The 26,027-nt window shown below is 42.5% G+C and overlaps 2 protein-coding genes across 2 annotated transcripts; one reads left to right on the top strand and one right to left on the bottom strand.

Annotated features, from left to right (window-relative positions):
* Positions 1–8,274: 8,274 nt before the first annotated feature.
* On the bottom strand, positions 8,275–10,873 carry anapc13 (anaphase promoting complex subunit 13). The gene is made up of 2 exons (XM_032546634.1): positions 10,650–10,873; positions 8,275–8,476 (listed from the first exon to the last, which is right to left on the bottom strand). The coding sequence occupies exons 1-2, from the start codon at positions 10,746–10,748 to the stop codon at positions 8,351–8,353; spliced, it is 225 nt and encodes a 74-aa protein (XP_032402525.1). The 5' UTR covers positions 10,749–10,873; the 3' UTR covers positions 8,275–8,350.
* Positions 10,874–11,660: 787 nt separating this feature from the next.
* On the top strand, positions 11,661–13,038 carry pierce2 (piercer of microtubule wall 2). The gene is made up of 2 exons (XM_032546626.1): positions 11,661–11,750; positions 12,562–13,038. Exon 2 carries the CDS (start codon positions 12,573–12,575, stop codon positions 12,879–12,881), a length of 309 nt encoding a protein of 102 aa, XP_032402517.1. The 5' UTR covers positions 11,661–11,750; positions 12,562–12,572; the 3' UTR covers positions 12,882–13,038.
* Positions 13,039–26,027: the final 12,989 nt, after the last annotated feature.

The raw sequence follows: 26,027 nt of genomic DNA, 5'->3' as shown, positions 1-26,027 counted from the left end.
AAACCATCTTTCTTCCATAAAAGACCCTGAGGGAGAACTGGGAGCCCGTCGGGCCACTCGCCGACAGCCAGTGCTTCGCTTTTCCCCCAGTTCACCCTCGCAGCGGACAAAGTGGAAAACCTTTCCGTGATCTCGGTTAAAATACTGACATCTCGCTGATCTTTAATAAAAACAACAACATCGTCAGCATAGGCAGATAAAACCACATTGTTTTTAAAACCAGGTAAAACCAGACCATAAACACTCGAGCGTATTTTCTGGAGGAGAGGTTCCAGGGAGAGTGCGTAGAGCATCCCCGAGAGCGCGCAGCCCTGTCGAACGCCTCTACACACCCTAAAAGGAGCACACAAGCTACCGTTGATCTTCAGCACACTCTCAATTTCACTGTACAGAACCTGGATCTTGGCAATAAGACCCTCGCTGAACCCAAACCCCCTCATGGTTTTCCATAGGAAGCCGTGTTCAACGCGGTCGAATGCCTTTTCTTGATCTAGTGAAATCAAGCCAGTCTGCAAACCCAATGAACCAGAGACCTCCAAAACGTCCCGAATGAGGTAGATGTTATCTACCATGGACCTGCTGGGGACGCAATAGGTCTGATCCCGGTGGATGACCTGCTCCATAGCTTTCCCCAGCCTCGTGGCCAGAGCTTTGGAGAGGATCTTGTAATCTGTGCAGAGGAGGGACACAGGGCGCCAGTTCTTCATGTCCTGCAGATTTCCCTTCTTGGGCAGCAAAGTGATAACTGCCCTGCGGCAGGACAAAGGGAGTGAACCAGTAAGCAGGCTCTCATTGTGGACATCGAGCATGTCTTGGGCCAGAAGATCCCAGTAGGCCTTGTAAAACTCAACAGTGAGCCCGTCAATGCCCGGGGACTTCTGGCCCTGCATGCTGAGGAGGGCTGTGTGGAGTTCTTGAAGCCCCAGGGGGCGCTCCAGGTCAGTGTTGGTCTCCTCGGAGACCTGAGGCAGTTCACTGCAGAACTCCTCGAACAGTTCCTCGTTTTCCTCATATTCACTCTGGAACAGAGACCGGTAAAACTCCACAGCCCTCCTCCTGATCTGCCCTGGTTCACTCAGTTGCTGCCCTGTGTCCGACAGCAAAGAGTGGATCTGCTTCCTCTGCCCGTGTTTCCTCTCCAAGCTGAAGAAAAAGCCAGAGGGAGCATCCATCTCTGTGATGTTCTGGATCCGGGACCTGACCAATGCGCCTTGGACTTTATTCTCCAGCAGGTTTGCTAAAACTAGCCTTTTAGATTTGAGAGCTTCAATGTGCTCTCGATTTCCTGTGGATTCACTAAGTTGTTCCAATTCCACGATGTTCATCTCCAGATCTCTGATAGATCCGGTAATGTCACGGGTGACACTAAGAGTGTGCTGCTGACTCAGCAGTTTTATCTGAACTTTGCCATGGTCCCACCACTGTCTCAGACAAGTAAAATCAGACTTTCTCTGTCTAAAACCAGTCCAAAAATAACCTAAAATCTCCTTAAAACCCTGATCATAAGTTAAAGCTGAGTTAAAATGCCAGTAAGCGCTCCTAGGTAAAATGTTTCTAATAAAAACACTACCTAAAAGCAACGAGTGATCGGTAAAAGCCACCGGTAAAATCTGGCATGTTTTAAACACGTTAAAATGGTGTTTAAAACAATAAAAACGATCAAGTCGAGCTAAAGAGATTCGGTGTTCCTTAATGTGGGACCATGTGTACTGCCTGGAGCCTGCGTGCATCCTCCTCCATACGTCCACCAGGCCGTGAGACGAGACCAGCTGCCGCAGAGCATGTTGGGCTGCTGGATGCGGCTCTGCATGATTGCGATCTAAAAACTCGTTTTCTGTACAATTAAAATCCCCGCCTCTAAAAACATAATCCTCAGACCCACAATCACCCAACCTTTCCCCAATTTGTTCAAAAAAACGCTTCTTCTCTGCATTGGTAATGGGAGCATAAATATTAATAAAAACCATGCTAAAATGATCAAACTGTGTTTTGACTAAAAGACACCTCCCCTGAACGACATGTTCCACTTCTATTGAGTTTGGGGTGAAAGCTTTGGAGAACAGGAAGCCCACCCCTGCACTCTGGGAGGTGCCGTGGCTTAAAATGACCTCCCCCCTCCACTCTCTGCCCCAGTCTGTTTCAATTAAAAGATCACTGTGAGTTTCTTGTAAATAAATAACGTCAATTCTCTTTTGATTTAGTGTTTGATAAATTAAAGCCCGTTTCTCAGCTTCCCTCGCCCCGTTAAGATTCAAAGATGCTATTTTAAAAGAATCCATGTTGAGTAAGAAGCTAAAAACAACACACCAAAAAACTATCAAAAATAAAAATAATAAAATGTTACTGTGCATCATTTTAATCAGAGCTGTTTCCTGACTTTGGACATTATTTTCTTCAACCTAAAAACTTCTTGATCTGATAACCCTGATGCTTCTTTGTTCCTAATGTAGTGCCTTGCTGAGAAATAAAAACATCTTAAATTAGGAAAATAGCTTTCGATTTTTACTCCCCTAAAACCTTTAGTTTGTTCTAAAAAGGTTTTAAAAGATTCTGCAGGGTACCTTGGTTCTTTAAGACCAGATTGTGACACAGATGCCTCACTTGTGTCAGAGAACCAGCTCTCAGCGTCGCTGCTGTCTGATACCTCCTTCCTCTCAGCAACCAGCTTGCTGACCTGCCTGCTGGCCTGCACAGCAGCCACCACATTCTTTCTCTTACTGCGCCTCTTTAACGGGGCAGGAGCTTCCAGCTCCATCTCCTCCTCTGCCTCACCTGTCTCTCCCTCCACTCCAGCTCTAAAAACCAACTCCACACTGTTCTTTCTTTCATTCTGTCCACCTACCTCCACGTCTCCTTTCCCTCCCAGATCTCCACACACTAACTGCTCCTCACTGCCCTTCACCTCCTCCTGCTCTCCCTGCACACCGTCCCTCTCTCCCTCTACACTTTCACCCTCACCACCATTCACCCCATCACTACACACCACCGTGCACCCCTCCGTTCCCACACACACACTCATCCCACTGTCCACCACTGACACCTCTACAATACCCTCTGCTGGTTCTTCTGTAGCGGGTTCTTCCGCCGCCACCGCGGGGTCCCCCGCCGCAGCAGCGGGTTCCTCCGCCGCAGCCGCGGGTTCCCCCGCAGCAACCGCAGGTTCCTCCGCAGCGGCAGCGGGTTCCCCCGCAGCAGCCGCGGGTTCCCCCGCCGCACTAACCTCACGAGGTGAGGCCCCCTCCTGCTCAGCAGCAGCGGGCTGCTGCTTCGCCGAACCCGGCGGGGCCGGCCCGGCCTTGTCTGGACACATTTTTATAATGTGTCCCTCTTGTCCACAACCAAAACATTTCATGTTGGAAGAAGTGGCAAACAACATATAATCAAAATCATCTATTTTAACATGAAACCTCAAATTTAGTTCTTCGTCCCGACGGTTTAATATCATGAACAGTTGTCTTCTGTGCGATACAACGTGTTTCAGTAAAGGTGACTTACAGCCAGATAAAACTTTCCTTATCGGCGACACCACTTTACCGTGTCGTGACAACTCTTTTATCAGAAACTCATCGCTAATAAAAGGAGGAACGTTTGATAACATTACCTTAGTTGCAGGTAAAGTTAAAGGCGAAACATGTAAAAACAAGCCGTTGACAGACACGCCCGCTTCCACCAAACGCTGAGCCTGCTCCACTGTCTCAACAAACAACACCACCGCTCCATTCATTCGTGCCGCCGACCTAATATTCCCGTGCCCAATCACCTCACCCACAGCCAAACAAACTTCCTCCACGCTGCACGGAGAACCAGCACCCACCTTGATGCCGTTCTTCCGTGTCAGCGTGGAGAAAGACCCACCACCAACAACCACCATGGCGTCCTAAGACGCCGGCCTGACGGCCACACCCGAACCCACAAAAACCCCTTAAAACGTGACGAAACTAAACCGAAATTACAATTAAACAAGTAACACAAACACCCAGTGAAAAACAGTAAGAAAAAACAAAGATAGAAAAGATTCAATCACTCGCTCTCTCACTCTTCTTCCGCTCTTCCGCAAACACCCTCCTCTCACACGAAGAAGAAGAAGAAGAAGAAAACACCTAAACCAGGCATGTCCAAAGTCCGGCCCGGGGGCCAATCATGGCCCGCGGTCAGATTTCATACGGCCCGCAGCTTCGGTTTTATAATGTATTATTTATGGCCCGCCTGCACTGTGAAACAGAATAAATAAATCATAAAACTTGAAACTGTAATTCCTCCTTTCACCAAATGGTGGCAGCACCACTTTAATACTATCAGTCTCTGCCTTCGTGCAGCGAACCCCTCTCCACTCATTTCTGCCACTGCAAAGAAAACAAGTTAACAGTGAGGGCCGCCGCTTTCAAGAGAGATGGGAATTACAATACTTCTTTTCTGAAAATCAAGGCAATTGTGCTTGTCTAATTTGTGAGACGGTTGCCTTGTTTAAGGATTTCAACGTAAAGAGACACTACCAGACTAAACATGCTGACACATACAACAAGCTAACAGGAAGTGACCGTGCTGAAAAAGTGAAGCAGCTCCAAGCTGCACTGGCATCACAACAGCAATTCTTCACGCAGGCCTGAGTCAAAAGAAAATACCACCAAAGCAAGCTACGAAGTGGCCATGTTAATAGCTAAACATGGCAAACCTTTTACTGAAGGTACATTTATCAAAGACTGTGTTATGAAAATGGTGGAGAACATTTTGCCCTGAGAAGAAGCAAGAATTTGCGAATGTTTGCCTGGCACGTAACAGTGTGGCACTGAGAGTTGAGGACATGAAACTGAATGTTTTGAACGGTAACATCTGTCACTATCAGCAGCGAAAAGCCAAAAGAACATTTATGCACTTGGATTTATGGCACTTATTTTTATTAAACTCTTGAGTAAGATTTGGTTATGAACCTGTAGATATTGTAAATGACGAGCAAAATTCACTTGTTTTAAGATTTAATAATAACAGACAACTTCGCATTACTTATAACTCCTGTTTAAAATGTTCTTGAGGCAAAGATATTTTTAAACTCATGTAAATGTAAGGTATTTCATACAGTTTGTTCAATGTTATCTGACTCTCCAGATATGAAAGAATTGCAGAATTTGTGTTTTTAGAGTTGTTCTCATCTGCCTGAGTGGCTTATATTTGTTTTTTTTTGTCATTTGAAAAATAAAGTTAATTGTGACAATGAAAATAGTTTTATAACAGAGTGTATTTGCATGAAACTTTTGTAGTTAAAAAATGTCCGAACAAACTATTGGCCCCCGGGCATCTTCACTTGATCAAATCTGGCCCTCTTTGCAAAAAGTTTGGACACCCCTGACCTAAACCATGCAGGCAGTGAGTCTGGAGGACCAGGTTGGGAACTACTGGTCTAAATGTTGTTGTTTTTTTTACAGTAAATATATAGTTTGTTGTAACCAAACAGTTTATACTTTAAAAATGTATCTTTCTGCCTTCCAAATAGAAAAATATTTTAAATAAACAAATCTCTAGTTTTCTAGAAGGTGTGACTGAGCATATTTTTCATTGTTTCCATATGTTTATCTCATATTTCTTTAGTTTCAGTTAGCTTTCCATCCTTTCACAGGTTGTCAGAGTTCCCACGCCCCGTCATGCCCCTGAACGCACCACCGCCTGGTTTTGCACCCGCCACTGTGCCGGGGAGCCCTTACTGGTCCCAGTTCGGGAGATTCTAGGTCGTGTTTGTTCGCCCGAACAAGCTGAGTCATTGAACCGTGACTCAGCGTAAAAGCAGAGAAATGACAAACATGAAAAAACACGAAACCCAGGAAGTTCTGGAAAGTTCTGGACTGTTGATAAACTGGACCTATCCGGATACCGTTTCATGCCAGGATTTAGGTTTTATCTGAAAGTCAGATTCTTCCATTGTTGTTGGTTTCAGTTCATATCTAAACTTTTGTCAGTCTGTAACGTGTGATCACGTGAGGTCGGTTCTGGTAAAGTGCAAGAGAACCGGCCCACAAAAGAGACATTGAGTTCAAAAAGCTGGTTTCATTTCTGGACTCCAGATGCGTTAGCAGACATACCGCCACTGACCCGAGCATGCAGACCGAGGCAGGGGCGCTGCCAGGAATCTGGGGCCCCATGACAAAAAATTAAATTGGCCCCCCACGCAGCTGCTGTTACAATGTTTTGAGTCTATCTGACCCATCAAAAGTGTAACAATTTTAAAGGCTTGCAACTGCCTTGTTTTCTTTGGTCCAGTACTGATAACTAACACAATATTTACTGCTCATGAATTTTACATCCAACGGTCCACATACGTACAGTTTGCAGTAGGTTGCTTAAAGTTTTTCTGTTAGTTTTAGATACTGAAATGTTTCCCCACCAGCAACAGTCAGAGGCAACGTGTAAAATATACATGAAGCATCCAGACTTCTCAATAAATGCTATGTAGTTGCATTTTATTCAATCTGTAGTTTATAACTTTAATAAAACATCTCCATATTTGTTAAAGCTGTCATCATGTCATGACAGTTTGTTATGAGACAGATAATCTGTGAGAACAATCAATCTCCTCCACCTGCTCCCTGAGCTGCTATTGCTAGCTAAAGTAATGCAACGTTCCGACCAAAACAACCAATCAGAACCAGGAGGAGGGTCTTAGCGCTGTCAATCAACTCATTCACTCGCTGCTAAATATGCTAATGGTGGAAAAACAACTTACCATTACAGGAAAAATGTTTATCTGCTGTCACTGGTAGCTATGCTAACTAGACTGAGGATTCACAACAGGCTGCGCTAGCTACAGCATAGGGATGAGCAGCACCACGAGATTGTGATTGACAGCACTAAAACACTCCTGTCTCTGATTGGTTGTTTCTAGAGAGAACTGGGAGAAAGCAGAGGAAATAGATTTTTCACAGATTATCTCTCAGGAGAGGAGAGAGGACGGGTCAGGAGGTCAGAGCTGCTGCTGACTGACTCACCTGTTGTTAAGTGGTAAAAGGTTCAAGTTAAATATATGAATATGTTTGTAACCTTTTTCCTTAATTCATTAAATGTTAGTGAAATGGAGGCAAACAGTCTGTAGCTAAGCTAACTATGCTAAATGGTTGATAATCTCAGTCTACCCACCTCTCAGAGAAAAACTGGGTTATAAATTTACACTTTTACATTTTTCTCTCTCTGTCTCTATTTTTTGAAAACCTGACTTTATTATTTTTCTTAGCAGCATAGAAACAGCCACAGCCGTTCTTGTTTTCTACTGTCTGCTGCTGAACATCGTCACAGTCAAGCAGGAAGGAACCATTTCCTGCAGATCCAGGAGGTTCAGGGCAAATGTGTGTTTTTTTGGTCTGGGAAGGGGAACATTTCATTTTTACTGCTAAAAACAATCTGAGAAAATACACTATGATAAATTTTGCAATTCACAGGGCCCCATTTTTTTTTATTTCTATGAACAATAAAAAAATAAATAGTGGAGGGCCCCATGTTGGTCAGGGGCCCCTGGAATTGTCCTAACTTTCTCCCCTACAAGGCGCCCCTGTTTTGAGGAGAGAGTGTTGACCAGAACCCTAGAAACGGGGGGATTTCACTGTGATTGGGTCAACATTTCCTGGCAGGTCGGTCGTTTCGACTTCGGCTGCAGAGTTGTAAGAAAACGTTGCTGTTCAGCGTCTTTTTCTTGCAACATCAAGAGGAGACTGACAGAACACTCCACTAGTCTTTAATTAAAATAAAATGCTATTCTTGAGCCACAGTCACTCAGTTCTGGTTCTTGTGGACCTGCTGTGGTTCTGCTGGGTCGGCCTCAGGTTCTGGTCCGGGTCATGGTTCTGCTGAGGTTCTTTGAAGTCCAGAATTAAGACATTTTATCATTGAGGGAACTTTGAATATTCAGTTGGCCTAAAATAAGAGAGCCATCAGGAAACGGACAGATTATTTAGCTGAGAAATAATAAAGAAAATGTTTAATAATTATTCCCAGCAGCGCTCCACCGGACCGCATTTACTGCTTAGTTTGGGTTTCTGTGTTAGTAACTGCTGCTGCTTTTCAGTTCTACACAACCGACGGAGATAGTCCCTCAAAGATGGTGAGCCGACCTCTGACCTCACTGGGTCAGAACTGGATCCAACCGCTGCCATCGGATCAGACGTTTTTGATTTTTTTTCAACTGATCAGAATCAGTTTGTGTTTTTCAGCCTGAATGACGTCACCAGCGTTTCTGCTGGACGCCCCCACAGTGACCCCTGGTGGTTAGAACCAGGAAGGACATGAAGCAGCAGCTGAAGATGCACAACATCTAGATTTATTAGTTGTTACAAAGCAAGCAGATGAACCCGGTCCGGTTCTGGACGGCTCCTCAGCTTCCAGAACTCGGTGTGTTTTCATGCAGGCTCTGCAGGGCCAGGTCGGTCCACTTCATCTCCTGCTCTTTCACCGACTCTGTGGATCCGCCGTTGTCCTGCTCGGCCTCCGGCAGCTCGCTCTGCGACACAAACCGCCGATCAGAAGGAGTAAAAATAGAATATATTATTATTACTAGCAATAGTATTGTAACCCTGGAGGAGTAAAATATCCTGATAGGTGAGAGTGAAGGTTTTCTGGATCAGAATCGGGACGCCCTAAAACGGGTGGGCCACTCCAGGCCTGGAGGGCCGGAGGGCCTAAAAGTCTCCTGCAACTTTTAGATGTGTCTCTACTTCAACACACCTGAGTCAAATAATGAGGTCATTAGCAGGACTCTGGAGAACCTGACCGCACTGAGGAGGTGATTCTCCTAACCCCTACACCACACCCAAGTGTGTTGGACCAGAGAGACGTCTAAGAGACACCGGCCCTCCAGGACCAGGATTGCCCACCCTGCCCTAAAAGCTTTGGGGCGTCTGACTTTATGTCAGTGTCTTGGAAATCTAACTGATAGAAACTGGTTTTAATGTTTTGCAGAACATTTATAGAACCAGAGGCAAAATTTACAGTCTGTACACTATTAGGAAAACCTGATATTTATTATTATTACCATTATTTGAATTAAATATTGTGATGATAACATTGATTCACTCACACTTCCCCTCCACTAATCATTCTTTTCTATAATTTTTTATTTTTACAATTTTCATTCTATTGAATGAGAAGATCCCAGTAACTGTCAACAAACTGGTGATCAATAAAGTACTTCTAACTCTGATCAGGATGGTCAGATGACCCCTGACCTCTCTGACCCGGACACACCAGTTGTGTGTGAAATTCTGCCCCCTGTGTCAGGAGCGCGCACTGCAGCCAGAGAGGATCGTTCATTTCCACGGTGCTTCTGATCGATTTCTCGGTAAAACATTAGAATCATGTCAAGGTTGTAACTTTCACTTTAATCGGCAGCTAATAAAATTGAAAATTAAATAAATAAACGAGGTCTTCTTACACTGTGTTGTTTTTTAATCGTCAAGAGAATCGGTCTTTTTCAAACTTTAGTCACTCAAGCCTGACAAATAAAAGTCAGTCACCAAACATGGTTTTCCAACACATTGTGTGTATTTATGATTTTTCATTGCTGATATAAGAGGAGGGAAGCTGCTGACAGCAGGACACAAAGATTAGCCTTCCTGAAAAGATGGGAGTGTTTCTGGAAAATCCCGTTGTAATGTAAAATGTGACAGATTGCTGGATAAAAGAAATTTCTAGTTGTTAATTTTTGGTGGCTCGATCATACTATCACACATAACTACCATTGAGAATGTGAAAACATTTGTTCTCTATTTGACAAAGTTATGAGGAAGGAACCAAATATTTCAACTGCCTGAAACAATCCGTTCCCCTCCATAAAATGGGAACTAATTAATTTACTAGCAAGTCTTTAACTGTGCTTAATCCTCTCATCATCAACAATAAATCCTGTAAGTTTTAAAACATTAGATTTTTATTTCCCAAAGCTATGATGGGGGAAACAAATATTTTAGCTGCCTGAAATAACCTGTTCTCCGATTCAATGCTCTTTGATTATTTCAGATTATTTCAGGCAGCTGAAGTATTTGGTTCCCTCCTCATAACGTTGGCAAATAGAGAACAAATGCGTTCAAATTCTCAATTATTGTTATGTGTGATAGTATGATTGAGCCCCCAAAGATTAACAACTAGAAATTTCTTTTATCCAGCAATCTGTCACATTTTACATTACAACGGGATTTTCCAGAAAACCTACACTCTCATCTTTTCGTGGCAGCTTGCTTCCTGTTATATCAGCTATAAAAACACAACGTGTTGGAAACCTGTGTTTGGTGACTTACTTTAATTGTCAGGTTTAAGTGAAAAAGCTGGAAAAAGACCGATTAAAAACAAAACTAAACGCTGTAAGAAGGCCTCCACAGATGACCTGGTTTATTTATTTTACAATTTTGTTAGCTGCCGATTAAAGTGAAAGTTACAACCTTGACATGATTATTTGAGTTGTTTTACCGAGAAATCGATCAGATGAAATGAACGGATCCTCTCTGGCTGCAGTTCGCGCTCCCGACACAAGGGGGCAGAATGTCACACAACACCGGTTCTCTAAAGAGAACCCAAAGTATCATTCACCAGGTGGTCATAATGTTCTGCTAATCCATTAGTAATAATAACAGTGCGTCACCCTGGGTTCGGTAGTTTGGACCGGAACCAGCAGCCCGTACCAGAGGGATGGAGACGTCCTCGTAGGGCAGCCGGTCCTCCCTCCACGCGTCGTCGGTCAGGTCCAGGACTCTGCCGTCCCGCTGGATCTCACTGTCCATCCCGGGTCCAGAACCGGATCCAGAAACGGTTCCGATAAAGTCCCACTAAAAGCCCAGAGAGCAGCGGGGCTTCAGTGCTGTAACCTGTAGCTTCTCCTTCTGGTGTAATGGCAGCTGGCAGCCTGCTGGTTAGAGCTCTACCGCCCCTTCTGGTCTGGAGGGTAAATCTTCTTCTTCTTTTTCTTCTTGTCACGTTTTCATTAGTTGTAAGAGAAAAATCATCACAATTATCACAAATAAAGGCCTTCTGCGCGTTTCACTGAGTGATCAAGTTCCCAAAATTAACGAACTTTTCAATAATACTCTAATTTATTGAATGGGTCTTTAAAAATCTGACTAGGTTACAAACATTGTCTGTAGTTTGTCATTAACGACTCTGGCCCTAAAAAATCATATTTGTCCCAAATGTCAGCAACGACTGCTCCTGTTGTCAGCGTGAGGGTGAAATGCTGAACATTATTTTGTTATCATATTGTAACATTTTGGTTGGATTTGAAAAGTCCAGAAAAAGTTAGAAAGAACATTGAATCATCAAAATTGTAAACATTGCTGATCTTTAACAATTTGACATCATAGCAAAATATTAAGTTCACAAGATAAAATGGAGTAAAAGAATACTAAACCTTAAAGAGGCTGGCTTAAAAACCTACATTGCCTCAGTTGAAAAACTTAGTTTAAATAATCAGAAACGTGTAAAAACAATAACTCTACTTTAACCTGAGCACCTTTGCTGTTTCTTTAGGGTTTGGAGAGTTAGCGCTTTTATTATATTGTGCTTCCACATAATAATAATAATAATAATAATAATAATAATAATAATAATAATAATAATAATAATAATAATATCCTTAACCCTTTAAATTAAACATATACATTTAAAAAAAAAGACTGGTCCGGATTGGCTGTCTTCTGTTTCCATGGAAACCAGACGCCTTGCTTTCTCAAGCGGCTGAAAGACGCAAACGAAGTCCAGACGACGCGGCTGTCCAGCAGGACTCAGAGGTAACTGGTGAACTGGTTAGACTGGAGGCTTTTACTGGAGTTATCATGGAAAATGTTCCAGTTTCGGCCGACAGGAAGTTAGCTTACCAGCACTTCCTGTTCTGTTTTACACTGAAGAGCTTTTGCAAGAAGAGAATAGAAACTGAATAGATCTAAAATCTGTAAGAAAACAGGACCAACAAACTTTGAACTGCTGCTGATTGAGTTAAATGGCCGGAGATGTTCACCGCCTTAACATTTACGGTCAGAAAGCCGAGCAGAAAGACGCTGGAGTCGGGGAAGAGATGGTTTCAACTTCCTTCTCTCTCTGCTCTGCATCCACGAAGCCTTTTCAACTCCCCTGGGATTTGGAGTCAAAGTTCAGGGATTACTTGAGATTTTCAGACGCTAACCAGTAAAAACAAAACGTTGTTTCCACGGTTCGCATCATAGCAACTATCTGAACCTTAGAACTGATTCAGCACTCAGATTTTCTGTATTGACAGTTCAAGAAACTTTCTTTTCTAGAAGCCGAAACTTCAAATATCTTAACATTTATCTGAGATGCAAAAAAGAGAAAACATTTTCTCCACCTTTAGTTATTATTCAGATGCCAACAGTCAGACCTCCAGCTGTACAGGACTGGTCTGGATTGTTCAATTAAGCTTTTAAAAATATTTCCTTCTGGATTATTTTTATTCTACCAGAGAAGCTAAAAATAGTTTGGGTCAAAGGGTGAACATTTTACCAAAAGTTTAATAAGATGAAGATAAAAACTGATTAACAAAGACACTGGCAAGGTTTTAAAGCAGAGTTTGTGAATGATTTCCAGGCTCAGCAGTGATGTCACTTCCTCAGGAAGCAGAACATGTAAGGTCATGCAGCAACCCTGGAAACCCGGTTTTCTCCTGCATCATCAGCTCGAAGGTGAAGGAAGGGTCCCTGGGGAAGATCCATCCCCAGAGCGTCCTGTACAGAACCACGTCAGGCGACTACGGCCGGCTTCCTCCCAGCTTTGAGAGCGCCCCCTGCAGCTACCACCCCAAGACCCAGAGCTTCACCCGCCGGATGCGGCTGGGAGGAATGTTTCACGGCTGCTCCATGAACACGGCACTCGATAAAACCCAGACCTGTCTGCCAAACACCATCTGAGCATGCTCAGATGACCAGCCTTCAGGCCACAGCGGCAGCTCCTCTTCCTCACTGACAATAACTTCAGACAGTAGCGACTGCTTTGTTGGTGTGACAACATTTGATATGTAATTCCTGAGTTAGATATGTATTATATCATTAAAGTGAAACCAGCTTGGCTCTGACTCATTGGAGGATTTCATTCTGCAGATTAACAGAAAAGTCCCTGGAAAACAGAATTCCAGGTGGGAAAATTTAAATCCAACATGGCTGCATGTTTATGAAACACCCTGAAAAATAAACAACAAAAACATATGTCCAATAAGACTTGGAAGAAATGTGACTTTCATCATATTTGTATGTGACGCCTTGAAGGATCCAGAATGATCCTGAGGAAGAAGCTGCATCAGCAGCCATGTTGCTCATAAATCCTGCATGATTTCTGGCACTTTGTGTTGCAAATGTCTGATTTTAAAATCTGACAAAAGGTCTCACTTTTAACATGTATTTACTTGTACTGTTAATCAGAGAATCTTTTTTTTTCTTGCGAATTTTACAACTTTTTGACAGAGAACACCCAAGGTTTTTCTTATCAAAATGTTAAATAAATCTCAGAATCAGAGTTTTGGTAAAAATGTGTTTTATTTGATCTCCTGGCCCTCACTACTCCCTGTGAGTTTTACTGGTTTCCATTAGAGCCAAATCTCAGAATAGTAACAATATTTATGGAAGAATAGCAGGTCGACCGGAAATAAATAAAATAATGTTAGTATTTTTACAATTCTGAGTTTTGCTCCCAAATAATCATAATTCAGTGGCCACCTGCAGTCACACAACCAGAAGGCTCCAGTTCCTGCGTGGCCCCCGGCCTGTGGGAGCCACAGGTCCCTTCACCTGGATCATCAACGTGACTTCCTGCTAGCGCTGCGTGTGACGGCTCCACCCGCTCTGCTCCCTCACACCACTAACAACTTCTCCTCCTGCAGGAAACTGTTCATGTCTCAGGAACAATCACGCCTTTGTCTTCATCTTGCTGCTCGTCCAGTGATAACGTCACATCTGGGGCCGATGCCAGCATCTTCATGCTGTTGCTGATCCGTTCTGGTATTACGGTGAGAACACATTGTTCGGTTATCAGACGCGCCCGTGACCCGGCTTGGACACTAGAGCCAAAAGATTCTTTAGAATTGAGTGAAAAAAAAAGATTTCTGGAGTCACAGTTAATTAGGGGAGCCTTCTTTTTATTTAATTTATTCCATTACCACAGCCTGTTGAGTTTTTGTTGCTGTTGTGTGTTTTCCTCTTATCTGCTTACATGCACACTGCAGCTGACATTACCATGTTTGGTGTGACTGGCAACTAGCCTTAGCATTCATGGCAGGCTATGCTAGCTGCAGCTTAGCAGAGAGCAGGGGGGGAGGGGATTGAGCAGCGCCACAGGGAGGGATGACCAACAGCACTAGGATCCACCTGATTGTTTGCTTCTGACTGAGTGAAGTCTTTCTGCACTTAGCACTGAGGAGATGGATCTGTTCACAGATTGTACCATATTAAACTGTCTCAACAGTGACAGTTTTAACAAATATGTAAAAGCTTCTCTTTTGGGGAATCTATAATTAGTCCGATTTTTCTGCAGGATTTCAAATAAGCCAGATCAAGGCTTGTGTGAGTCATAAAACATCCTGATTACCAGACGGTAGGCTGAATATTTGCTTTGCGTGTCTTTGCAGATGCAGTCCTGTTCTCTGGACTCTTTCAGTTTTATTCTCTCCAGGAGAATCCTTGCTGTGGCACATCTCCTCCTCCAGACTGGAGGCGGGTGAATGCAGTGCATTCTGGGATTGATACGAGTGAGATCAGTGTGAGAGCATCAGCTCACATGTTTCCTGAGATTCCTTCATGTTGCTGTGTTTCCTGTGGTGTGGTTGTTAGACATGTTCTGATTCTGGCCCGTCTGCCTGCTCTGTTTCCCAGTCATGCCCATCTGGTCCATCTGCATGTTGCTGCACTGCAGTGCAATCAGGTTCATGCCATCCACCTGTTCACCAGCAGTTATATTCAGCACTCAGAAGGTGCTGGCTTTTTGAAAGCCTTTCTTGTGAGTAGATATCCAGCGTTACCTCCTTTGACCTTTGATCTGGTGAATTATGCTCTGAAAGACATGGCCCATTTTCTGGTTCTGCTTGTAAAGGTGGAAGAGTAAAGGCATGTCGCTTGTACTGGGTCTTTAAGGGCAGTTATGATTTAATGGCTTTAGCATCGGAGCTGATTTTTAAGGATTCTATATAGATATTAGTAGAAGATAATAAAATCTGGAAATTAGGGTTTTGTTGTAAATGTTAGGAGGTGTGAATATGATATTTACCATATATAATAAAAAAGTTAACATAAAAATTCTGTTTTGACAAGTTCACATTTCTCCATCCCAAACAAAACATCCTGATCTGTTAAAGTAATATTGAGATTTCTTTCTCAATATAATATCTCTCCAGAATATTTTGCTATAATTACAATCACAAAAAAGATAAACAAGCTTTTCCTCATTATTTTTTACAAAAAGTACACAAAGGGTCCAAATCCCATTTATATCTTTTTATCAAAAATGCTTTAACATGATAAACATTATGAATAATTGTATAAGAAATTTCTCTTACTTTATTGTTTAAGTATTTTTAGGAGCAACCAAGTCCACTTCCAATTTATATTTTCAAAAATGTTGGACCAATAAAATATACAAGCTGGTGAAAAAACAAGATCTGGTAAAAGAATCTTTTTTAACATTTTGTTGGTTTTCTTACTTAAAGGCATAATCATAATCAACATAAATGGAGTTTGGATCATAATTTGGCACTGAGTGAATTTGATCTGAAGATGATAAAAGCTTTAATGAGCCACTGGGGATTGTTTCAAACATTTTCTTTAGAAAAGTCATAAAATCAGAATAAGACAATAAATAACCATTTGGATTTAATAATTGGCTTACAAGTAATATTCCCCTATCAAACCATTTTCTACAAAAGATTGTCTTATTTTTGTTTTTAATGTCTTCATTATTCCAGAAATAATATTTATGAGGAGAAAAGTGACCAGCTTTACAGCATTTGTTTATGAAACGTAGATCATTTGAACTATAATTGCATCTAAGAAGAAAAGGTCAAATCCTGCAATTTTGTCAAAGTTGTAAATGGGAATATCATTAAATATAGAGTTTTTGTTTTTTAGATTTTTTAAATATTTAATTTTAAATGAATTGTTTAAAGATGTGAAATCAATGGCTTCAATTCCACCTTTTTCAACTTTATTCATTAGAATATTTTTCTTGATGAGATGGCATTTGATTTTCCATATAAAGTTAAAGTTTATTTTATTAATGTAAAGGGCTGGATAAACGAGTCTAGATAAACCTTCAGCTTTGATTAATAATGAACGTCCTAAACGAGAGAGATCTCACTGGAGCCACAGATTAAATCTTTGTTCAACTATTTTAATTATGGGGTTAAAATTTTCTATTGATCTTATATTTTGATCTTTAATTATTGTGATTCCAAGATATTTAACTTTGTCTTTTATAGGAATGTTGAGGAATGTGCCTTTAAATGAGATTTAATGGAAAGTAATTCACATTTATTTAGATTTAGAGTTAAACCAGAAGCTCTGGAGAAGGTGTTGATGATTTCAATAGTTTTTTATTTCACATTTATTCTTTTAAAAAAGTGCAAATTACTGGGAAATTACAATATTTCTGTTTGCAACATTAATCCCTGTGATTTTTTCCTTGATTTTAACTGAAAGAATTTGCATGGCCAGAATGAATAGATGTGTGGAGACTGGACACCCTTATCTTTTCAAATCAAATCTTTTAGAGCAGCCAGGTGATCATTTTACAGATGCAGTACAATTCCTATATAACATTTGACAACTTTTAATTAAGATTTGTCCGTATCTGAATACTTCTAATGCTTTAAATAAAAATGTATGTTCAACTGTGTCAAAATCTAGAAACGAGATCATCCCTCTATTAAATCTGAGTAATCTAGCAGATCCAAGATAATATTATTAGTTATATGTCTACCTGGTATGAATCCAGACTGAGTTTCATCAATAACTTCTTCAAGAGTATTCTGAATTTTTGTAGCAATACAACCTGCAATAATTGTAGTCATTGTGTAGTAATGTAATTGGTCAGGGTCAGGGTTGGGTTCAACCTGTGGTTTAGGGGTCAGTGTAATCAGACTTTGGGTCATTGTTGGAGGAACTGACCCAGAATCCAAACTTTCAAGATAAACTTGATGTAAAAATGGTGATAGCTGTTCTGAAAACTTTTTATAAAATTCTGCATTGAGGCCATCAGTACCTGGTGACTTATTTAGTTTTAATTTATTGATGGACTTTTGGACGTCTTCAAGTGTAATCAAGGAATCACATTGTTTTTATTATTTTTACTAATTTGTTGCATTTTATTCAGAGTTAATAAATTGTGAGACAGTTTCATCAGAACATCTTGACTGATAAAGTTCTTGGAAAAAAGTTTCACAGTAAGAAGAGATTTGAACTTCACAGATATTATTATTGATTTGAAGTTTCATAATACTGTTAGATATTTGGTGTTTTTTTCTAATCTAAAAAATAAGAAGAGTTTTTTCCTCCTAACCATTCCTGCCTCGATCTGATGTACGCTCCTTTAGCTTTGGAAATGTAAATATTGTCCAGGTTCAGTTGTAAATGGTTTAATCTGATCTTTTGTTCTTCAGATACATTTTCTGGCAGAACATTGTTCAATAAGATAATTTCTTTTATTACTTCTGATTCTACTTTCCTTTTTCTTTTAGAATCTCAGCTCCAGTTTTCAGAAACATTTTTTGAAGTTCATATTTTAGGAGTTCCCAATTTTTACTAAATTCCTTCTGACTGCAAACTGTATTACAAAACTTTATAATTATTTCTTTAATGTTTTCTTCCACTGTTTTATTTTCTAACAGTGAAGAGTTGTGTTTCCAGTAAGCTGTAACTGTATTTTTTCCATACTGGTTTAATTGAGTTTTTCCAGTTAAAATAAGTTTGTGGTCTGATAACGGAGCTGGAAGAATCTCTGACTTCATTTCATCAGTTATTAAATCAGACAGCAGCCAGAAATCAGTTCTTGATTTAAAGGAGCCTGTTTTGTTTTGCACATAAATTTAACTTTGGAGTTATTTTTTTGTCTCCATTCATCAATCAGGCCAAAGGTTGACATAAAGTTTTCTAGAACTGTGTTTGGATTTGTATTAGCCTTTGGAGGAAATCTATCTAATGCTTCGTTAAGAGTCCCTACCAATAGTAATAATATTCATATGATATTTTCCACATAAGTAATTCACCCTGTTACTCCATCTATCATAAAGTTGCATATTTTCTGCTTTGGTATTGTACCCATATATAGAACCCAACAAAAAAAATTCTTCATTTATTGATACAACTAATAAGACAAAATGTCCATATGTGTGGACATAATCCATCTCCACTGAAGTTGTTTGGTAATGTTGCCTCCTGCTGACTGAGTGGAGCCATTTGCCAGCCATAGTTCGTCCCCCACTGACTTTTCCAGAACTTGGTATCATTTGCAGTTGAATGAGTTTCTTGGATAAAACAGAAATCTGCTTTAAAAATTTTAATATATTGTAATGACGCCAACACCGGAGATGTAGTCCCGCCAAACAGGGTTTATTAGAAATAGGTACAAGCTGCTATTCCTGAGGCTGCAGCTCACGCCTCATAACTCCCTGAACTCTCCCCCACTTCCGGTCCTGGTACTCCCGCTCCCCCCATCCCCCGCCCACAGCCTATCACATGAGAGTGGGAGCCCAGAACCCTCCAACAGAAAGGATCACAATGCAACTTATAACAAATACAAATAACCGTATGGACCCCAGCAGAACTAAAACACAGAATCGTTACAATATAAAAAAGTTGCCTTTCTTTTAATGTTGTTCCTTAACCCTCGAGCACTGAGTGAAATAACTTTAAAAAAAGAAATGCTACTAAGAGTTGTAGCTTCTAACCCTGAAAATTGAGTTACAGAAAAATCTAACAAACTTTTCCAACAGAGAAATTATATAATAAACGGAGCTTTTTCAATATTTAATGTCATTACTTAACTGTTAGTTCTGATTCTCAAGATGTCTGCCAGTCATTAGCAGGTTCAAGTTTTTCCTTTTTCCTCCTTTGTCAGTAACAAAGTAAAAGGTTGTTTTCTCTTCTTCGCGTGTTTTTCTCACCAGCGGCCAGTTTCTTCTCTGACGGTCCTCTGGGCAGAAGAAGCTGCTTGACTTCAGAAAAGATGCCCGTTTGGCCGTTTCCCTGTAGGGTCTCATGGAGGACTGGATGATCACTGGATGAGTTTTTCTTTGCATCCTGGCTCTGTCTTCTGGCAAATGGTAACAGCCTGGCTACGAACATCTTCTTCTTCATTTATTCCCGAAAGCCTTCTTCTTCTTCTTCTTTAGATTTTAACGGCAGCTTGCATCCATTTACGTTGCACTACTGCCCTCTATTGCCTCCTACCATCTACACCTCAAATTCTCTTAAAAATCCCAGTGTTTTTTAAAAAACGAAAAATCTTCTTTTTCCCCTCAATACTATTCAGCTGATCGATCACCTTCTCAAATTTCAATTCCCTACTAACACCTAGTTCTGTTTTTAATAAACTTCTTTGACTTGCGTATTTCCTACATTTAATCAAAACATGTTCCACTGTTTCTACTTCATCACATCATCTACATAAACCAGTAAGATGTTTCCCCATCTTAAAAAGAGTTCCGTTTAGGAAACTATGCCCAGTTCTTATTCTATTTATAATTATCTCTTCCCTCCTGTTTAATCCTCTGATCCTTTCTACATCGACTGTATTTTGTATTCTAAATAAATGTCTTCCATTTATTTCATTTACCCACCTATCTTCCCATATCATCTTGCTTTCTTTCCAAATTATACTTTTGCCTTCAGATTTAGATAACTTTATTTGCATATCAATATCATCTTTTTTAATTGTCTCCTTAGCCAGCCTGTCCGCTCTTTCATTCCCCATAATACCTACATGAGCAGGAGTCCAGAATAATACAACTTTTTTATTTTGTTCACATATCCTATGATGAACCGCCATAATCTCATATAAAATATTTTGATGATTTTTTGTACGTCCCTTTCCGATACTCATCAACGCAGATAGAGAGTCACTACAAACTATTATTTTATTCCTATCAGTTTCCTCCACCCATTCTAAAGCTACTAAAATAGCACCTAGTTCTACCGCGAATACACTCAAATAATCAGATGTTCTTTTTGAAATACTAATCTTTAATTCAGGAATCACTACGGCTATACTGGTTGCTTCACTTTTAGGGTCTTTCGACCCATCCGTATAAATTTGCAAATATTCATTATATTTATTCTGCATTTGATTATAAAATTCTTGGCAAGTATCTAATGTTTCCTTTTCCTAATATTTGTTAGTGTTCTGTCTACATTAATATATTTCCAAGTCCATGTCGGTCTCAAAGGCCACAATACAGTTGGACTAAATTCCTTATAATATACATTAAAAATTTTCACTCTATCATCCCCAACCCACCCAAAGCTATCCATTTGTTTCTTTCCTCTTTCCCAACACTCTCCTAATAATTTCTTAACCGGGTGATCTTCATTATGTCCTTTTAAACTTATCCAATAATTGACCATTAGCTGCTGTCTTCTAATGCATAATGGCATTTCTCCTGACTCTGTCAGGATCTGTGTTTTCTGTGTTCATTTAGAGTTTTTTGTGTCCTTGCGTCTCTTCGTTGTCCTGTCCTCCCCTTGATTGTTCCCAGGTGTGTCTCGTTCTGTCATTACCCTCCCATGTATTTAACTCCACCTGTGTTCCTTGTTCCTCGTCAGGTCCTCGTCAATGTCTAGTCTGTTCGTCGTCGGTGTGTCTCTGTGCGAGCTGCCGTGTTTCTGGACTTATTTTCTATTAAACATCCATTATTCATCTCATCTGGGTCAATAGCGTCTGCCTCACCACCAACCCGCACCACACCTCATGACAGAAGGACCCGACCATACCGATCGGTGAGGCTGCTATAATGGACCCAGCTGGAGCGAGGTTCCGACTAAAGGAGCAGAGCGGAAGGAGGCGGAGATCCGGCAGGGAGGAGAGGGAGCTAGTGGAAGCCCTCGCCGACTTGCAGCGGGAGCTTTTCCGGGGGACAAGACTGGTGTTGGCACCCCCCGGATACGGCCCCCGTCGATACCTCCGTCCGGGAAGCCAGCGACCTGAGCCGCCGGTGGAGCCGGCCCCTCGTCGCTTTCCGGAGCCGCCACCTCGGCTGTCTGCCCGAAGACAGCGACGTGAGCCGCCGGCAGACCCGGCCCCTCGTCGCTTTCCGGAGCCAGCACCTCCGCTGTCTGCCCGGAGACAGCGACGTGAGCCGCCGGCAGACCCGGCCCCTCGTCGCTTTCCGGAGCCGCCACCTCCACGGTCAGCCCGGAGACAGCGACGTGAGCCGCCGGTGGACCCGGCCCCTCGTCGCCTTCCGGAGCTGTCACCTCCGCTGCCGGTTCCCAGGCTCCGCTCCGGCCCGCCCCTGCAGCCGGTTCCCAGGCTTCGCTGCGGCTCGCCCCCGCAGCCGTTTCCAAGGCTTCGCTGCGGCTCGCCCCCGCAGCCGTTTCCAAGGCTTCGCTGCGGCTCGCCCCCGCAGCCGTTTCCAAGGCTTCGCTGCGGCTCGCCCCCGCAGCCGTTTCCCAGGCTCCGCTCCGGCTCGCCCCCGCAACCGGCCCCGAGGCTCCGCTCCGGCTCGCCCCCGCAACCGGCCCCGAGGCTCCGCTCCGGCTCGCCCCCGCAACCGGCCCCGAGGCTCTGCTCCGGCTCACCTCCAGCCGGCGCACCCGAGGCCGAATCAGCCGGCGTTCCAGCCGGCGCACCCGAGGCCGAATCAGCCGGCGTTCCAGCCGGCGCACCCGAGGCCGAATCAGCCGGCGTTCCAGCCGGCGCACCTTCCGAGACTCCCAGTGTTCCTTCCGAGACTCCCAGTGTTCCTTCCGAGACCCAGACCCCCAGCGTTCCTTCCGAGACTCCCTGCGTTCCGACTCAGACTCCCTGCGTTCCTCCAGAGACTCCCTGCGTTCCTCCAGAGACTCCCTGCGTTCCGACTCTGACTCCCTGCGTTCCGACTCTGACTCCCTGCGTTCCGACTCTGACTCCCTGCGTTCCGACTCTGACTCCCTGTGTTCCGACTCTGACTCCCTGCGTTACTCCAGAGACTCCCTGCGTTCCGACCCTGACCCCCAGTGTTCCTCCTGAGACCGAGACCCCCAGTGTTCCTCCTGAGACCGAGACCCCCAGTGTTCCTCCTGAGACCGAGACCCCCAGCGTTCCTCCTGAGACCCTGACCCTCTGCGTTCCTTCGGAGACCCCGACTCCCGAGACCCTCTACGTTCCTTCCGAGACCCCGACGACCAAGACCCCCTGCGTTCCTCATAAGACTCCCAGTGTTCCGATTCAGACTCCTGGCGTTCCCACTGAGACCCCCTGTGCTCCACCAGAGACCCTGCCTCGGGGGGCTCGTCATCGCCGTCTGAGGGCGGCCCCCGGGACTCCCCATTGCCACCTCCTGCGCCGCGGACGGCCGCTGGACCGCCTCCGTGGTTCCTGCCTCCAGCGCCGCGGACGGCCGCTGGACCGCCTCCTGGGGTCCCGCCTCCGAGGTTCCCGCCTCCAGCGCCGCGGACGGCCGCCGGACCGCCTCCGTGGTTCCCGCCTCCGTGGTTCCCGCCTCCAGCGCCGCGGACGGCCGCCGGACCGCCTCCGTGGTTCCCGCCTCCAGCGCCGCGGACGGCCGCCGGACCGCCTCCGGGGTTCCCGCCTCCAGCGCTGCGGACGGCCGCCGGACCGCCTCCGTGGTTCCCGCCGCCGCGGACGACCGCCAGACCACCTCCGTGGTTCCCGCCTCCTTTGCCTCCGCCCACCCTGTGGGTAGTTTTTTGTTGTTTTTGGACTCTTGGCCCTCCCTGTGTTTCCGCCCGCAATGGTGGGTTGTTTTTTGTTTTTTCTGGACTCTGGCCCCCCGTCCAGCGCCCCTCCGCCCACCCTTGTTGGGTTTTTGTTTTGTGGGCGTCTGGTAGCCGCCCTTGAGGGGGGGGTACTGTCAGGATCTGTGTTTTCTGTGTTCATTTAGAGTTTTTTGTGTCCTTGCGTCTCTTCGTTGTCCTGTCCTCCCCTTGATTGTTCCCAGGTGTGTCTCGTTCTGTCATTACCCTCCCATGTATTTAACTCCACCTGTGTTCCTTGTTCCTCGTCAGGTCCTCGTCAATGTCTAGTCTGTTCGTCGTCGGTGTGTCTCTGTGCGAGCTGCCGTGTTTCTGGACTTATTTTCTATTAAACATCCATTATTCATCTCATCTGGGTCAATAGCGTCTGCCTCACCACCAACCCGCACCACACCTCATGACAGACTCTACTTGTAATGCACATATTGGTGTTGATTTAACTGCCCCTAAACATATTCTCAGTGCTCTGGCTTGAATAACATCTAACTTTTTTAACCTAGTTTTAGCTGCTGATCCATACACCACACTCCCATAATCTATTCTTGATCTAATTAGAGACACATATATATTTTTAAGGGAATCGAAATTTGCACCCCATGTCAACCCAGCTAAACACCTCATAATGTTTAGAACCTTTTTATTCTTCTCCATAATATGTTCTATATGATTTCCCCAAGTTAGTTTCTTATCAAAAACTACTCCCAAAAAACGAAACCAATCAACCCTTTCTAACTCTTTCCCATATAAACACAACTTTTTTTCAACCCCTATTTTTTTATTTGTGAAAAACATTACTTTTGTCTTTTCAATTGAAAATTTAAAGCCCCACTTTACTCCCCACTTACCCACTTTATCTATACCTTCCTGTATTTTAACAATAAGATGGTCCACATTTCTTCCCCTTTTCCATAATGCTCCATCATCAGCAAAAAGTGACTTACCAAAACCGATGGATAATTCTTTAAAAATATCGTTGATCATAACTGAAAATAATGTTGGACTTACCACACTTCCTTGAGGGGTTCCATTTTCTATTTTACATATTTCCGAAAACTGACATCCTATTTTAACTTGAATATTTCTATCCCGTAAAAAATCCCATAACCAATTAAACATATTACCTCCTATACCTATCTGATGTAATTTAATCATTAACCCTTCCCTAACATATCATATGCTTTCTCCACATCAAAAAACACAGCAACAACAGTTTCCTTATTAATCTGAGCTTTTCTAATATCATCCTCTAAACATAAAATAGGATCCATTGTTCCTCTCCCTCTACGAAAACCACTCTGATAAGGAGCAATTAAATGTTTTGACTCCAAATATTGTGTCAATCTCTCATTCACCATCCTTTCCACCAGTTTACACAGATTAGATGTTAAAGCTATTGGTCTGTAATTTACAGGGTTACTCTGATCTTTCCCAGGTTTCTTCAACGGAATAATAATAGCTTCTTTCCACTTACAAGGCAGTCTCCCCTCCTTCCAAATCTTATTGAATAAAATTAATAATTTATTTAAAACTTCCTCACTTACATGTTTTAACATAATATAACACACCTCATCCTTACCTGGAGCACTATTCCTAGTTCTATCCAAAGCTGTTTTTAGCTCTCCAATAGATAAAGGATAATTCATCAGATCATTATTATTCTCCTTTCTTCTTAAGATTCCATCATATTCCTTTTTAGTTCTCTCTCTTCCCTCCATTTCATTACCTAATAAATTTTTACCACTATGTATCTCCACAAATGTTCTCACTAACATATCAGCCTTTTCCTTGTCAGTTACAGCTACTATATCATTTTTATTTAGTATAGGATAACTCCATTCCCTTCTATCTCCTCCCATTTTTTTGATCATCCCCCAAACATCCCCCAGTTTTGTACTACTGCCAATTGTGTCACAGAAACCTCTCCAGTATTCTCTTTTTGTGCTCCTTATTGTTCTCCTGACTTTGGCTTGTGACTTTTTATATTCAATTAAATGTTGAAAATTATGAGACCTTTTAACCAATTTAAATGCTTTATTTCTTTCTCTAACTGCTTTCCTACACTCTTCATTCCACCATGGAACTAACTTTCTCCTATTTTTCCCTGATGTTTTTGGAATAGCCTCCTCTGCAGCAACTAAAATACCCTGACTAATCACTCGGTTCATACTTTCAATACTCTGATCATTTTGAACATTTAAAATTTTCCTATCACATAGGTTATAAAATTCCTCCCAATTTGCTTTCTCAAATATCCACTTTCCTCCTATCATTTCAGGCCTATGCACCTGGCCCATCCTTATTTTGCTGATTATAATGTAGTGATCACTACCAAATGACTTATATTTAACTTGCCAATCACATAGTGGAGCTAAACAGCTAGAAACAAATGTCAGATCTAGTACAGATTCCTTACCTGAATTTATATCAATTCTTGTCTTCTTTCCATTATTCAAGCAAACCAAATTATTACTATCTAGAAATTCTTCTAAAATGTTCCCATTATAATCTACTTTTCCACTACCCCATAATGAATGATGTGCATTAAAATCTCCACACCAAATAACATTTCCTTTCATATCCATCTCTTCAAGTTTACTTACCTCAAGCTTTTTACAAGGATTGTAAAAATTTAGAACCAACAGTACCTTCTCTTCCACCCATATTTCAGTTGCAACATACTCCAAATCACCTTTTCTTCCAATAACTTTATACGGAATACCTTCTTTAATCAGAGAAAGACACCCTCCCCCATTTCCTTCTTCTCTATCATATCTAACTGCAATATATCCATCCAATTTGAAATCCAAAAAAGGCCTCAGCCAAGTTTCCTGTATACAAATTACATCAGGTTTTTCTTTTAATTCGTAAATAAACTGTTTAAAATCTTGCCCATTTGACAGAAGACTCCTCGCATCCCATTGTAATATTGAGACTATCCTTCTTGACTTGCCTGACTACACAGTTCTCCCCTTATGTCCTCCCACCGAATATTCTTTAAGTCTAAACTATGGCACGCTGCCTTTACAATAATCTGAATCCTTTCCGTTTTTGATTTCACATCCGATGTTGCATTTATAACTCCTGCAATAAAAGTCACCATTTTCT

The sequence above is a fragment of the Xiphophorus hellerii genome, chromosome 2 (assembly GCF_003331165.1).
Source record: "Xiphophorus hellerii strain 12219 chromosome 2, Xiphophorus_hellerii-4.1, whole genome shotgun sequence".
NCBI classification, from domain to species: Eukaryota; Metazoa; Chordata; class Actinopteri; order Cyprinodontiformes; family Poeciliidae; genus Xiphophorus; species Xiphophorus hellerii.
Note: the sequence above shows the minus strand (reverse complement) of the source record. Positions and strands in the feature narration are given on the sequence as shown.